This window comes from Diceros bicornis, chromosome 7, assembly GCF_020826845.1.
Source record: "Diceros bicornis minor isolate mBicDic1 chromosome 7, mDicBic1.mat.cur, whole genome shotgun sequence".
NCBI lineage: Eukaryota > Metazoa > Chordata > Mammalia > Perissodactyla > Rhinocerotidae > Diceros > Diceros bicornis.
In genome coordinates this window covers 12,630,016-12,642,891 of record NC_080746.1, presented here as the reverse complement: position 1 = coordinate 12,642,891, position 12,876 = coordinate 12,630,016, and the positions used below count along the sequence as shown (strand labels likewise).

General features: G+C 36.6%; 1 protein-coding gene across 1 annotated transcript; it reads right to left on the bottom strand.

Annotated features, from left to right (window-relative positions):
- Positions 1–2,848: 2,848 nt before the first annotated feature.
- Positions 2,849–3,778, bottom strand: LOC131408328 (olfactory receptor 8B3-like). Its single transcript, XM_058544943.1, has one exon. The coding sequence runs from the start codon at positions 3,776–3,778 to the stop codon at positions 2,849–2,851; it is 930 nt and encodes a 309-aa protein (XP_058400926.1).
- Positions 3,779–12,876: the final 9,098 nt, after the last annotated feature.

The window sequence follows — 12,876 nt, the reverse complement described above, 5'->3', positions numbered from 1 at the left end:
TTCAAAAAGGAGAGGCAGGTATTCGCTTGCACAGGCTCAGTTGGAGAACATGCTTCCACATAATGAGGCCTAAGCTCCTCCTGGAGAGATCTTTGCATTAAAAATAAGGCAAAGGTCATAGGCATAGCTCTTGTAGTGAGGCTTGGTCAGTTTCAGGATGGCTGGTGGTTACATATCCTTAACATACAAAAGGAAAAGAAACAATGTGGAAAAACAGTTAATTGCTTTCAAACCCACCTTTGAGTTTCTCGAGGCCCCTAGCTGGTGACTCAATTACCATAACAATAATTGATTTAAGTAAGAATCATCAATGGAAACTAAATTCAGTAGGTAAAAAATTATAGAGGAATAAGAACAAGACAGACACATGATCTCCAGGTATCATGGCACAGACTACTTATTAGGAAGGGAATACTTTTACAATAGTAAATTTAGTGGAAATCATCTTAACCTAATGATTAAACTTAACATCATCAGTAATATATTGGTGATATTATTTACAGATATTATTTACTTATTTAGATACACTTCTCTCTCAATAAGAAAAACAGTTTCATCAAAAGGGACAGTAAGTAAACGGAAAAAACAAAAAGTAAACACCAACCAAGATCAACTATTTTATATAAATAGGACTTTGTAAGTGAGAATCAAGCATGCTGATTTTGAGGCGAGGGTATACTGTATGAGTGGTCATTTAAAACCATAAATCAAGGATTTAGCAATGCTGAACATCTGAAAAACACACAAGCAAGTCAAGATATCAGTTTTGCTAAATTTTACAGCATCTAAATCTTGAGTGGGTATTAGAAAACAAGTAAAATTAAAAATATTATTAAATTATCTCACAAACATTTGAAATTCTTACTTGATTAAGGATGAAGGTGTTTTTTTGTTTTTGTTTTTGTTTTCTGAGGAAGATTAGCCCTAAGCTAACCTCTGTGCCAATATTCCTCTACTTTATATGTGGGTCACCTCCACAGCATGGCTAGTGAGTGCTGTGGGTCTGTGCCCTGGATCTGAACCCACAAACCCAGACCGCCAAAGCAGAGCATGCTGAACTTAACCACTACACCACGGGGCTGACCCCAGATTAAGGGTTTTTTGAGTAATCATTTTTTGCCTGTTTTCTCAAAAGAAAAGTAATCCAACATACTATTCCAGAAAAGACATTGTCATAATTTGATTTATTCATCAAATGTTTCTTTCAAATCATCATTGCTCTCCCAACTGCAACTGAGGTTTTTGTATCTTAAAATCTGCAAGGAATTAGCATAAGAAAGTGAATAAAAACATGAATGGTTTAGTTGTTCCCAGGTCCTATAATTCTGTTAGTTTAACTTTTTAATATCAAATAACTTGAACTTTTATCCTATCGAGAAAAGTCTTGTGATCTCTATAGTATTTCTAGAACCTTCCAGAAAGGAGAGGAGAGTCACAAGAATGAGCTTTTATTATCCATCATTTTACTTTCTAGATTCCTTCTCCTACTTCGAGTTTTAATTACTACTCTCTATTTTATCTCCTGAAAAATGTCCTCACTCTACCTGGTTCCCCAAATCTGGCCTCAGCTTTTACACCTTCATTCCTCAAAACAATACTAATGTATGGTCATTGTGAATTATAATTTTGTGGAAGTTTTGTACCGTATATTTATAATACTATATAGAACAGGATAAAAATTCAGCTTGAAATGTGGCTTCTAAATCATCATGACCACTCCTGGATAGGGACCTCTTATTTATTAGCCATGTGTCTGGTTGAGTCCTGGCCTAATTACACCTTCTGGGCTCCTTTCATTCCCATACCCTCTTCTCTGAATTATAAACACTTGTAAACTTTCCAAACTCATTTTTTTTTGTTTAATTTTGCCGAAGAGATACTTTTCCTATTTGAGCCAATCATTTCCCAACTATACTAGCCCCAAAGGTCTCCTCTTTCTCAACAAAAAGAACCATCAAGCCATTTTTCTAATAAAAAACAAAAAAAAGTAATATCCACCCTCGGAAAAATTCATATATCATCCTGGAACAAAGCACAGTCGACTTTCAAATTAGAAATATTTTCTCATATTCCATGCTTACTGAAACAAAAATAATACAATAAAGTAGAAGCAAAGTATACTAGGAAGAGTAGTAGACTTAAATCAGAAGATTGAAAGTTTACTCTAGACTTCTTCATTAAGAAGATATGTAACTGTAAGTAAATCATTAACCACTCTGAACTTATCTTCCTAAACATGCAATAAATGTATTTTGACAATCTGTTATGTGCAGAGTTGAGTGTCCAAAGGTAAGAAAACCCTTTGCCAAAGGAAACAAAATGAATAGTATTTACACATGCAAATTGGGTTATACTTGACAGTATTTATGGAACTTTCCATCTTTGGCATTAAGGGAGATGTTTTCTTTTTGCTTACTGAAGGCTGTGAACATGGGAGTAGGAACACATTTTCTGATTCATTCTTCCAATGCCAAGTGACAAATAAGACATCCCCAATGACATTATGTCTCCCAGTGTTCCTTGATTTGATCATTTGTAGATTATACTTCTATTTTCAGAGAGAAAAATACAAGTACAAAATGATAAAGGAAATAACAGAGATAATAAGTTCCTTTTTAAAAAATATTATTATTAAATGTGAAAAAAGATGATGAAATAAATTGTGCAAATGGGGAGAAAGAGAGAAGACCTACACTGAAAAAGTGAAAATAAATTATTAAGAGAACACACATTTCTTTCAAGCAGGTAAGATAGAAACAGAATAAGAAAACTACAAATAAAATTATTTTAATTAAACACACAGAATCCCTTTGTCCTGTGACTAACTACAGAGAGATGTTGTTTCTGATCAAAACTTTCTCCTATTTAGAATTTTTCTCATAGCAAGTTTAACATCTTTGTTCCTCAAGCTATAAATTAAAGGGTTCATCATGGGAACTGTATTGGTGTAAAAGATAGAAGAGATTTTCCTCTCATCCATAGATGTAGCAGAAGATGGTTTGAGATACATAAATGCACTTGATCCAAAGAAGAGAGCAACAGCAATTATGTGGGAACTGCAGGTGCTGAAGGCTTTGGACCTGCCCCCCATGGAGCTGATGTGGAGGATGCTGGAGAGGATGAAACCATAAGAGACAAAGATGGTGACACTGGGCACAATGATGTTGATGCCCACCACAGTGAATACTACCAGCTCATTGATGTAGGTGCTCATGCAGGAGAGCTGGAGCAGAGGGAGAATGTCACATAAATAATGGTTGATGGTGTTTGCATTACAGAAGGTCAGTCTCAGCATGCATCCACTGTGGGCCATGGCACCAGAAAATGCCATCAAGTATGAACCAAGCATAAGGCCGGAACACACTTTAGGGGACATGGCAACATTATACAAAAGTGGTTTACAGATGGCCACATAGCGATCATAGGCCATTGATGTCAGCACATAGCATTCAGAAATAGCAAAAAAACAGAAAAAGTAGAGCTGGATCATGCACCCCATGTAGGAGATAGTATTTTTTGACATAAAATTAGTCAGCATTTTGGGTGTAAACACAGAAGAATAACAGAGGTCTATGAATGACAAGTTAAAGAGGAAAAAGTACATGGGAGTGTGCAGGTGTGAATTCAGCCCAATTAGGATTATCAAGCCCAAATTTCCCAACACAGTGACCACATACATTACTAGAAACAGGAGGAACAGGGGGAGTTGGAGATCTGGCTGGTCTGTTAATCCCAAAAGAATGAATTCTGTTATGACGGAAACATTTTCAGGAGCCATTCTTCTCTAAGGGATTCTGTGGAAACAAGAGAAAAGGGCTACATTAGAGAACAACTCAGCTCTTCCTGCAATATCTTATCCTACAAGAGAGTGTATACACTGGGAATGCCTGAGACTAGCCCACCTCCACCCATGGAAACTGCCTTTACCGCTATCATGATACTGAGTGACACTGATATCCCTTATTGGAGTCTAAACAAGCTAAATATAACAAAGAGCATCACAAACCTAGCCTACTGAGGGAAGGCCAGTGTGTCCATATGCCTACATGACTACTGGAAAACCCAAGGGAGAAGAGAGAAGCTAGAAGTTTGGACCAGGACAGAATTTTCTTTCTCTCATCTCAACTTTTCTTCATTTGCTTGAAATCTCCCCTCACCAGTAAATTGGAGGCAGCAACCCTAGCAAACTGGTGCTGGCTTCTAATGTAGATTAGACTTCATGAACTGGGAACCACAAAGACTGTTTCTAATTCAAAATTAAGAGACTAGAGTCTAGGAGATGTGAATTTACTGCCTCATGCCACATAAATGAGGAAGAGGGAGAGTTTCACCCATAGAGAGGGAACATACTGAGACACTGCACCTCCTGAGCCCCCTAATGTCTGAACATTCTCTGATCTCTCCTTAAACAAATTCTTCCACCAGTTTCACAGAACTGCACAAAATGAGAAAGGAATAGTGTTAAATCCCTGGACTTCCATCACAAAACAAGGGATATATTATCAGATGGAATTCAGAAACTCACCCTCCTTAGGTCAGAAAACCTCAGTCCTCTCTTATCCTTGGTATTTACTCCCGTAGTACTGGAAATGCAATTTCAGGCTCTGAGGCTTTGTTTCCTTTGATACTAAGAGGATGCAGCCCAGATTTAAATTCTGATATATTCTAGATCTTTCTGAACTACAGATGATAATTTCTGATTATGACTTTAAGTCCTCTCAAGTAGCAGAGAAAAATAAAGTCTTTATTATTATCACGTTTGCTACTTGATTAGACACAGATGGATTAACGTGAGTTTAATGATGTAATGCACTTGGTTATAAACAGGATAGAAGCTTGCTCAGTCTCTTCCCCAGGGAATAGATTCTATGTGCAAAAGGGGAATAAGAAGATTATATACCCTGGACCATGATCTGTCTTTAGTTCCTTAGGGACTCAACATTTTACTTATTTTCACTTCACTCTAGGGATTGTACATCCCTCAATGAAGATCCAAAGTAAACCTCCATCTCCCTATTATCTTTATTTCTGAAGTGAAATCAACTATATTGTTTCATTCCCCATTTATTCTCATATCCTAAATGGCAATATTTTTTCTGCAAGTGTTCTGCCTCGAGGCTTCCTTATTTCTTCATCTGAAATTTCTCAAATATTGCATTAACTCACTTCAGTTGTTGTCTCTCCTAGGATGTCTCCTAAATAATTTGCAATGTTGCATATCCCTTCTAAAGTTTTAACTTTTAAACACTTACTGAAAATTTCTACCTGGCTATCCTGCTGCGTTGTTGTATACACCATTTCAGTCACTGAGGTTGTCAATTTCTTCTCATCATAGAAAAGAGTAGGGGCTGTGGAGTTAGAGAGAGTGTGTATGAATCTTACCTTTCTAATTCCTCTTTTACTAACTGTAATACCTTGGACAAGGTACTTAATCTCTCTGTTCCTCTGGTTCATCTTTGTAAAATAAGGATGGTAAAAATAGCATCTTTCATTAAGTCATGATAATTAAATTTAAAAAATGTAAATAAAATGGTTAGAACCATGCCTGGCATATGGTAAATAGTCAATCAATGTCAGCTGTCTTCATTTATGTTCTCATAAATTCCAGTAGATCCTCCAACATAACACTCATCATACATTTTTTTCCTTATTTTCTATGTTCCCCAATAAATTATAAGTTTTATAAGGACAAACATCTTTTCTGTCTTGTTTACTACTTTGCTACGGGAACTAAGAAAAATGCAGAGTGTATAGAAGGAACTCAATAAATATTTCTGAATATCATGTTGTTCTTTCTCTGAGAACCTTCTTAATATATTCCACATTTCTCATATGCTAAGCAATAGTGTCTACAACCACAGTGATCTCCATCCATGTCCTTCGGCCACCACACAACTTCTGGATTTTTAGGTTTTAACTGAACTGTAATGCTGAACTGCAGTGGCTCTTAATGATTATTCTAGCATTTCCCAACATAGTGCCTCTTATTTGTGTACACTGCTGCTGAAATAAGCTCTGAAAGCACATCTCTGTCCATCTCTAGTTCAAGAACTTTCAATGGTTTTCTATTATCCACTTGACAATTAAAGTCATGTAATAAAAGTCTCAAAACTATGATTTAGTCTTGATTAAAACTGAAGAAGAGATTGAGTCAGAGTTTTATTTGAAGAAGAGCCATGAAAGAATTATTTTGACTGATTTAAGTATTTTGCATACATTAAATGTTGTACAAACTTTTAGCTTTCTCACAAAGATAAGAAAGAATGTTGGAAAATGTTTACATTTCAGAGACCACAGGGTGTAATGAACAAAGATCACAGATCAGATGAACCAAGGTAATATTTATCTATTCATGTATTTATGTATTTATGTATTTATTTATTTATTTATTTTGTCTGTGAGGAAGATTAGCCCTGAGCTAACATCTGTCGCTAATCCTCCTCTTTTTGCTGAGGAAGATTGGCCCTGGGCTAACATCCATGTCCATCTTCCTCTACTTTATATGGCACGCCGCCACAGCCTGGCTTGACAAGCAGTGCATCAGTGCTCGCCAGGGATCCAAACCTGCGAACTCCAAGTCGACAGAGTGGAGCGCGCCCACTTAACCACTGAGCCACCAGGCCGGCCCCTTCCAAGATAATATTTAAAATTTAAGTTTAAATCTGGACAAACTCACCTTCTCATCATAATAAATTACAGCTTCTCTTTAATGTTTACTGAAAAGGACAAGAGTCTTACTAATGTGTTCATTTGTTATAATATTTTTTATTTAATATTTTGGGAATGGAACATTCAACTATGTTATCAGTTAGAAAGTTTCTAGCTTCAAGTTACAGAATACTCAATTAAACATCCATTAAAAATAAGAGCTTATTTTTCTTCAGCTAGCAATAAATCTAGAGGTAGAGTATCCAAGGTTTGGTTTAGCAAAAAAACACTCTCATCAAGGGCTCACTCTCTTCCATTCCAATCTCCTCAGTTTGTTGGCTTTAATCCTGGAGCTTGTCACCTCATGGACATGAAAGAGGTTGTCATAGTCCTAAGATTTACATCTAAACACAAATATATCCAAAGAAGAGAGCAAGTAAAGAGGCAAAATTCACATACCTTTTTTTTTTTAAACTTTATTTATTTTTCCCCCCAAAGCCCCAATAGATAGTTGTACGTCATGGTTGCACAGCCTTCTAGTTGCTGTTCACATACCTTTTTATATCAGGAAATAAATCATATCCAGAAGCCAATGGATGACTCCCTTCAATTTTTCTTCAGTCATGTGGCTATGCCACATGGCCAACCCAGCTGCAAGGAATACTGACAAAGTGAGAATCTCTCATTTTCAGCCTCTATCAAGAAAAGAAGTTTGTGCCATTAGGGAGCCTGGGAGGAGGAATATCTATTGGGTGGAGCACCAAAACAATTTGTTCCAAACAAAAAATTTTGAAAGACGTTTGTAATAAGAAATTGTGTTTTTCAATTTAAATATAGAAGATACTATTTCTTTGTAAGTGAATTTACTCTTTTGCACTTTAAATCAACTCAGTTGCCTTGGGATATTCAAACCATTTTATAAATATGTGTGTGTGTGTGTGTGTGAAAAATAACATACATAAGTATGTTAAGTAAGTATACATAGTCACACACTCACTACTTATATGTAGTGGGGGAAGGGGAAGATCATCATCTTATAGTAAAAGAAGGTTCTCTTATTAGTAAAAATGCATCAGGGGGTTGGTCCAAGATGGCGGTGTAAGAAGATCCTGAACTCACCTCCTGCCACCAATACCCCAAAGCTACAGTTACATTTCCCTTTGAAAAAGATCTGAAAACTAAATGAGGTGCTCTCCGCAATAAAGGATAAAAGGACCACATGGAGATGGGTAGGAGAGGTAGAGACATGTTCTGGCAAAAATTCCCACCCTTAGTGCAGTGACACACAGTAAGGAGGCATCTCACGTGACAAGTGTTTCTCCCAAAGGAGCAAGGGGTTGGTGCCCCACATCAGGCACCCTAACCCCTGGGATCTGCACCAGAGAGACTAGCCTCCAAAATGTCTGGCTTAGAAAACCAATGGGGCTGACCTCCAAGGGACCCAAAATGCTACAGGAAACTGAGATTCCCTTCTTAAAGGGCTAGCATGGAGTCTTACTCACCCCAAGACTCGGCAAAAAAAACAGCAGTTTGAAAAATGCCTGGACTATATGTGAAGGAGACTCATTTACTAACCTATAAGTGTCAGCTGGAGGGGTAGGGGATAGTTGAAATGCTCCCCAGAGAGGAGGAGCTATTGGATGTCATTATTGCACTCTCTACCTAACCTGCTAGCACAAGTGGGCAAGCTCAGATGTGGCACCCGCCTTGCTAAGACAGGCAGGGGCAAAGAGTCAGGGCACTATCCCACCACCTGGCTGAAACCAAAGAGCACAGGTGGTTGCGGCACTCCCTCATTCCCTGGATGGGGCAGGTGAAGGAAAATGGTGACAGCATTCTCCTGCTCCCTAATTAAAGTCTGCAAGCAAGACGCAATACTCCCCAGGCCCCTGGCTGGCACTGCCAGGCACTAGCAGTCAAGGCATTCTCCCAGTAACAGCCTAAGGCCTTGGGTGTGTGTATGGACAAGGCACTCTCACGCTGCATTGCTGAAGCCCATGGGTGCCTGCAGCCAAGACATTTTTATGCTACCTTCCTGAAGCCAGAGATTGTGTGCCTCCCGCACACACTCCAGCCACCTTGCTAAAGCCAACAGGCACATGCAATCCACACAGGGAACACCACTTGATCTCCTGGCCCTAGTGGCAAAGAGGGATGGCATACCTGAGCTCCACAGGATAATTGGAAAGACAGTTCTTGGCAGGCCACTACTCCTAGGACAATGCACAGGCAGCAAACTGAAACACAACACCAGCTTTCTTGTGAAAAAGGTCTATTCACTTAGACTAGAGCTTCAACTTGAGGGATAGGCATCAGGTTTCCCATACACCTAGAGGCTAAGGAGACACTCCCAGGGAACGTAAATAGGGAGACACCATTGTTGCTCGCCACCTTAGCCTCACTACAGCTGGATGAGACTTCCCAGAAAGGATCACATTTCCTCATCTGGAGCCCAGATTTCTGTAACTGCTCCCCAGAGGACATCTCTAGATCTCCTGGTCTGGAGGCCAGCAGGGACAACAATTGTGGCTCTACAGAGCTATATATGTTTTCCTACTTTAAAAGATGCTGTGTGAGGGTCTGGCTTCCAATTAGCCTGAAACTAGGTGGTAAATGAGATTCTTCCCCTTGGAACACTGATAGGTCTTAGCACAACAGCAACAAAAAGGGTATACCAAGAACAAATCAGGTGGACTAGACAATCAGAAAAGGTTTGAGAGACAACCACAAGTTGGAGTAAGGTTGAATGAGAAGGATCATACCTACACAAGGCCACTCCTTCAAGACTGGGAACAGTAACTATTTCAGTGATAAATAGAAACAAACACAGAGAGGCAAGCAAAATGAGGAAACAAGGAAATATGATCAAATTGAAAGAACAACACAAAAATCTCAGAAAAAGGCCTTAATGATACAGAGATAAGTAAACCAACTGATAAAGAATTCAAAGTAATGGTCATAAAAATGCTGAACAAACTCAGGAGAATAATAGTGAGAACTTCAACAAAGAGACAGAAAATGTAAGAAAGTACCAAGTAGACGTCATAGAACTGAAGAATACAATAACTGAACTGAAAAATACCATAGAAAGGTTCAATAGCTGACTTGGTGGGGTAGAAAAACAAATCAGTGATCTAGAGGATAAAGCAATGGAATTTACACAGACAGAGCAGAAAAGAAAAAGAATTAAAAAAAAAATCAAGATAACATAAGGGATCTCTGGGACAACATCAAGCAGAATAAGATTTACACTATAGGGGCCTAGGCAAAGAGAGACAAAACTTATATGAAAAAATAATGGTTGAAAAATTCCCCAACAGAGGAAAGGAAGCAGATATCCAAATTCAGGAAGCTCAGAGAGTTCCAAATAGAATGAACCCAAAGAGATCCACACTAAGACACATTATAATTAAAATACCTAAAGTTAAAGATAAAGAGAGAATCTTAAAAACAGCAAGAGAACAACAAATTGTTACAAATAAGGGAAACACCATAAGGCTATCAGCATACTTCTCACCAGAAACTTTGTAGGCCAGAAGGGAGTGGCATGACATATTCAAAGTGCTGAAAGGAAAAAAATTCTAATTGGGAATACTCTACCTAGCAAAGTTATCATTAAACTTTGAAGGAGAGATACAGAGTTTTTCAGACAAGCAAAACCTAAAGGAGTTCTTTACTACTAAAGTGCCTTACAGGAAATATTTAAGGGACTCTTTGAAGCTGAAAAGAAATGGTATAATTAATATCAAGAAAATATGCAAAAGTAAAAATCTCTCTTGAAAAGGTAAATATATAGTAAAGGTTGTGGATTCATCACTTATAACACTACTAAGAAGGTTAAAAAAACAAAAGTGGTAAAAATAGCTAAAACTATAATAATTAGTTGGGGGATACATAAAATAAAAAGGTGTGAAAAGTGACATCAAAAACATAAAATGTGGTGGGGGGGCTAAAAATTTGGAGTTTGGGATTGTGTTCAAATTTAATTTCCAATCAAATTAAAAGACTATCATATACATAGGATAATATATGTGAATCTCTATTTCTCCACAAAGAAAAAGCTTGTAGTAAATACACAAAAGAAAATGAGAAAGAAATCTAAACATAATACTGAAGAAAGTCGTCAAACCACAAGGGAAGAAAGAAAGAAAATAAGAAAGGAACAGAGAGGAACTACAAAAACAGCCATAAAAAATTAACAAAATGTCAACAAGAACAAACTTATCAATATTTACTTTAAATTTAACTGAACTAAATTCTCCAATCAAAAGATATAGTGCAGCTGAATGGATAAAAACCAAGACACATCTATATACTGCCTACAAGAGACTCACTTCAGAAGTAAGAACACACACAGTCTGAAAGTGAAGGGATTAAAAAAGTATACCATGAAAATGGGAATGAAAAGACAACTAGTATAGCTATACTCATGTCAGACAAAAAGACTTTAAAACAAATACTGTAATAAAAGGCAAAGAGGGGCACTATATAATGATAAGAAGTCAATCCAGCAAGAAGATATAACATTTATAAATATATATGCACTCAACATAGAAGCCCCAAAATATATAAAGCAAATATTAAGAGACCTAAAGGGAGAAATTGACAGCAATGCAGTAATAGTAGGGGACTTTAAAACACCACTTACATCAATGGATAGATCATCCAGAGAGAAAATCAATAAAGAAACATTGGCGTTAAATGACACATTAGATCAGATGAAGTTAATAGATATATACAGAACATTCCATCACAAAGCAGTGATTGTTCTCAAGTGCACATGGAACATTCCAGAATAAATCACGTTAGGCCACAAAATAAGTCTCAATAAATTCAAGGAGATTGAAATCATATCAAGCATCTTTTCCAACCACAATAGTATGAAACAAGAAATGAACTACAAGAAGAAAACTGGAAAAACTACAAACACGTAGAGATTAAACAACATTTTACTGTTGTTAATTAGTTACTACCCAGCTAATAGGTCATAGAAGAAATCAATGAGACATTAAAAAATACCTAGAGACAAATGAAACAGAAATACGACCTACCAAAATCTACAGAATGCAGCAAAAGTGGTTCTAAGAGGGAAGTTCATAGTAATACAGGCCTACCTCAAGAAACAACAGAAATCTTGAATAAACAATTTAACTTTACACCTAAAGGAACGAGAAAAAGAACAAACGAAGCCCAGAGTTAGTAGAAGAATGAGAACAATAAAGATCAGATTGGAAGTAAATAAAATAGAGACTAAAAAGCAATAGAAAAGATCAATGAAACTGAGAGGCATTCTTTGAACAGATAAAGAAAATTGACAAACCTTTAGCTATGCTCAAAAAGATAAAAAGAGAGTTAAAAAAAATCAGAAATGAAAGAGGGGAAATTACAACTGATACCACAGAAATACAAAGATCATAAGAGACTACTGTAAACAACAAATAAGACAATCTAGAAGAAATTGATAAATTCCTAAAATTTACAATCTTCCAAGACTGAACCATGAAATAGAAAATCTGAGTAAACTGATTACCATGAAAGAGATGAATCAGTAATCAAATCTTCCTAACAAACATAAGTCCAGGACCAGACAATTTCATTGGTGAATTGCACTAAAAGTTCAAGGAAGTTTTAAAACATATTCTTCTCAAATTCTTCAAAAAAATTGAAGAGGAGGGAAGACTTCCAAACTTATTTTATAAGATCAGAAATATCCTGATACTGAAAATAGACAAGGACACCACAAAAAAGGAAAACTATAAACCAATACCCCTGATGAACATAGATGTAAACTCTTCAACAAAATATTAGCAAACCAAATACAATGATATATTGAAAGGATGGTACATCGTGATCAAGTGTTATTTATTCCAGGGATACAAGGATGCTTCAATATCCACAAATCAATGAATGTGATATACCATGTTAACAAAATGAAATAAAAATTTATACAATTCTTTATATAGATGAAGAAAAAGTATTTGACAAAATTCAACATCTATTTATGATAAAAAAAAATCTCAACAAAGTGGATATAGAGGGAATATACCTTAACATAATAAAGACCACATAGAAAAACCCACAGTTAATATCATACTAAACAGTGAAAATCTGAAAGCTTTTCCTCTAAGATCAGGAACAAGAAAAGGATGTCCACTGTATCGAGTTTTATTCAACATATTATTGGAAGACTTATTCAGAGAAATTAAGCAAGAAAAAGAAATAAAACAC

Excerpts from the sequence above, each read along its gene's own strand:
- LOC131408328 (XM_058544943.1), bottom strand. The coding sequence starts at position 3,778 with ATGGCTCCTGAAAATGTTTCCGTCATAACAGAATTCATTCTTTTGGGA.